Source organism: Brassica rapa, chromosome A02, assembly GCF_000309985.2.
Source record: "Brassica rapa cultivar Chiifu-401-42 chromosome A02, CAAS_Brap_v3.01, whole genome shotgun sequence".
NCBI classification, from domain to species: Eukaryota; Viridiplantae; Streptophyta; class Magnoliopsida; order Brassicales; family Brassicaceae; genus Brassica; species Brassica rapa.
In genome coordinates, this window is record NC_024796.2 from 3,743,451 (window position 1) to 3,747,236 (window position 3,786).

Consider the following 3,786-nt stretch of genomic DNA (forward strand, 5'->3'; position numbering starts at 1 on the left):
AGACGACACAGCGATGTCGACCAGCAAACCAGTTTGCAAAAGTGATAGAGAAAAATATTAAGCAAAGGATTATGTCTACTCGATAATACAAGAAGCGAAAATTTACGAAACTGATGCAGTAATGGTTTGAGGCTCATATTAGATAAGGATATGTGCAAACGATAAAAAGTTTGGATTTTTAGATTCATTTGTAAATAATTATTCTTTTCCACGATGATCAAAAAATTCAACATTTTATTAAACAATAGAATTATATATATACTGATATGGAATTTAGAATATTAAAACCGGTGATACCATTAACACTCAGTACTCCTAATGTAGTTTATTTTCTTTGACACATACTCCATCTACTTTGGCAATTACTTTTCACATCTAATCATTAAAATAATGTTTATGGTAATAAAAATATTAAAATAATATTTTATTCATATTAGCCCAAAATAAGAGTACTTGCACTCACTCCATTTTTCCCAATAAATTAAAGCACATCTTAAAAAAGATATCGAAGTATCAGCTCTGCCTCATCTCTCTCTCTCCCTCCCTTTCATTCTGAAACAGATGAAGTAGAGAAGTTAATGTTCACCAAACTTACTGTAAGGCCTGAAACTTTCTTTCTTCTTCTTCTTTGCTTCATTCAAGTACGTCTCTGCTTTTGCCTTCTCTGTTTCTAAATCTTCTCTCTGCATATATGCCTTCCATGAAAAATATCTAATAAAAAGTCTTTTCACTTCAGCTATTGTTACTGTTTTCTCAGATAATGTATAACATATTTGTGTTGACAGTTATATTTGCTTCTGTCGTTTGAATATATTACTGATACTAACATTTTCTTGGTTTTTAACTGTGCAGATCAAAATTTCAAGAACCAGAGTAGTTGTTGCAGATCTAGTGAGATAAAGTTTAACCAATTGAAGGAAAAAATGAGTAAAGAAGAGTTTATGAAGATACAGGTTTGCTCACCTCTTTTTTTCTGTTTAGATTTTAATATTCTTACAGTAATATGAAAGTTCACTCTGTTTTTTTTCTCTGTTGTGGTGTTTTCTTGTGTAGACTTGTGTTCTAAAAGTGAACATTCACTGTGATGGTTGCAAGCAAAAAGTTAAGAAAATCTTGCAGAAAATTGAAGGTATAGTAACAAGAAAAAAAAAAAAAAATTCCACGTTCTACATTTGACTTTCTGAAATATTTTCATTTTTAATTCAGATTTTGACTCGACTCTAGGCTAAGTTGTTTTTGGTTGCCGGTACAGGTGTTTTCACGACAAAGATAGACGCAGAGCAAGGGAAAGTGACGGTATCTGGAAATGTAGACCCCTCTGTTCTTATCAAGAAGCTCTTGAAATCTGGTAAACATGCCGAAATCTGGGGAGCTCCAAAGGGAAATAACACCATTCAGAACCAACCCAACTTGGCCAATCAGTTCAAAGGCATGCAGATTGACCACGGCGGCAAAGGCGGTGGTGGTAATGGGGGTGGAAACAATAACAAAGTCCAGAAGGGAGGCGGTGGTGGTGGTGGTGGACCGCCACCGAAGATGGGTGGTGGTGGAGGAGGTGGTGGACCGCCAATGAAGATGAGTGGTGGAGGAGGTGGTGGTGGGCCGCCAATGAAGATGGGTGGTGGTGGTGGAGGAGGTGGTGCGCCGCCAATGAAGATGGGTGGTGGTGGGCCGCCAATGAAGATGGGACTTCCACAGTTAACTCCACAACAGATGCAGCAGCTGAATCCACAGCAACTGCAGCAGCTTCAACAGCTTCAGCAGATGAAAGGGTTTCAAGATCTGAAGCTGCCTCCTCAGATGAAGGGTCCAGGCCCTGGCTCTGTTCCTGTGAACAAGAATCCTCAGAATCCTAATCAGAAGGCTGTGAAGTTTGACGTTCCTGAAGATGATGATGATGACGATTTCAGTGATGATGAATTCGATGATGATGAGTTTGATGAAGACGACGAGTTTGATGATGATGATTTGGAGGATGATGAGTTTGACGATCACCCTCCTCCTCCTAACAAGATGAAGCCTATGATGGGTGGTGGACCTGGTGGTAACATGATGATGCCTAATAACATGATGCCTAACATGATGATGCCTAACGCTCAACAAATGTTAAACGCTCACAAAAACGGCGGTGGTCCTGGACCCGCCGGTGGTAAGATTGTGGGTAAAGGAGGCCCCGGTGGTGTTCCTTTTCCTGTTCAAATGCCTAGCGGTGGTGGAGGTAATGGTGGTAAGAAGGGAGGTCCCGGTGGAGGTGGTGGGGGTAATGTGGGGAATCCAAATCAAAACGGTGGTAAAAGCGGCGGCGGTGGTGGTGGACAGTTTGATGGAAAAAATGGGGGAGGTGGTGGTGGTCCTAACGGTAATAAAGGTGGTGGCGGAGGCCAGATGATCGGTGGTCCCAACGGAGGCAAAAAGGGTGGTGCTGGCGGTGGAGGTGGCGGCGGAGGACTCCCACCAGGTTTCCGGCCAATGGGAGGCGGCAATGGAGGTGGACCTCCGACCATGAGTATGCCAATGGGTGGGGCAATGGCTGGTCCAATTGGTAATCTACCATCAATGGGTGGTGGTGGTCCTGGTGCAATGGGAAATAATAATATGCAGGCGGTTCAAGGATTACCCGCAATGGGTCCAGGAGGTGGCGGCGGCCCATCCGTAGGAGCCCCGCCAGGATATTTCCAAGGCCATGGAAGCAACGGTGGTGGCCAAGACTCAGTGCCTGGAAATCCCTACTTGCAACAGCAGCAGCAACAACAACAACAACAATACTTGGCGGCAGTTATGAACCAGCAACGAGCCATGGGCAACGAACGGTTCCAGCCGATGATGTACGCTCGACCACCTCCCGCTGTCAACTACTTGCCACCTGAACCGTACCAACAACATCCGTACCCGTATCCGTATCCATACCAATATCCGCCTCATGGTGGTGATCAGTATTCTCATTACTTCAATGATGAGAATACATCAAGCTGCAACATCATGTGAGCAAACGAAAAAACAAAACAACATCAAAAGTTGCCATAGTTTGTGTATCCGTCTGGTCTGTGATTATACATGGAAATGAGGGGGTTTTTCTTAATGGTTTAAGGGTTCTTACAATCCTTCTTCTAAACTCCAACGGATCAAATCCTAAGTTATATTAGGGTTTTCCTTTTCTTTTTAATTTGTGATAGTTCTTAAGTAACTTATAGAATCATAATATAAAATCAAACGAATATTTTATATTGCAAGTTTTGTCTAGGTTCTTACTTTCTTAACGAGAGCCTAGTGTTCATATCTGCTGTCTAGATGTTTCAGACAAAATAATATAAATAAAGCCATAAACGAAATGAGTATTTTTATATACAAAGTGACTCATGATATTTGTTATTCTTATATATGATATGCGCAATTGCGAAGAACAAGTTTGGTAGATACTAGATACCAAACCCCTTCAAGTCTAGCTGCGATTAGTGATATTGACACTTGTGAATCAATAAACTCTTTATTTTGAAAAACTATTAATAAATTGTTTATCAGTATATTTTATATTAACTCGATCTTGAAATCGAGAAAACTCGTCCAAGAAGTACTTTATTTCATTTTGCCAAACTGAGCAAACATAATGAGTAATGGAATTGGAACTGTGTCCCACCCACTATAGTTTTAGATCATATTGTCCATTTGGTTTTAGCTTTAATTTCGCTTTTGTTATTAGGTTTGAATATATTCATAAAAAGAAAAATATTACAGACTAAAGTAAACAAATCAGTTGTATTTTAAATAATAAAAAGATAGACAGTAAAA

General features: G+C 40.4%; 1 protein-coding gene across 5 annotated transcripts; it reads left to right on the plus strand.

Moving 5' to 3' along the window:
- The first annotated feature begins 447 nt into the window (after window positions 1–447).
- On the plus strand, window positions 448–3,274 carry LOC103851203 (heavy metal-associated isoprenylated plant protein 33). Of its 5 annotated transcripts, none has more exons than XM_033285105.1 (5): window positions 448–641; window positions 853–953; window positions 1,054–1,129; window positions 1,253–1,594; window positions 1,664–3,274. In XM_033285105.1, exons 2-5 carry the CDS (start codon window positions 924–926, stop codon window positions 2,983–2,985), a joined length of 1,770 nt encoding a protein of 589 aa, XP_033140996.1. In that variant the 5' UTR covers window positions 448–641; window positions 853–923; the 3' UTR covers window positions 2,986–3,274. The 5 variants fall into 5 exon arrangements, with proteins under 5 accessions (XP_033140996.1, XP_033140995.1, XP_009126294.2 ...); XM_033285104.1 differs by having other exon boundaries at window positions 1,253–1,555; window positions 1,589–3,274; XM_009128046.2 differs by having other exon boundaries at window positions 1,253–3,274.
- Window positions 3,275–3,786: the final 512 nt, after the last annotated feature.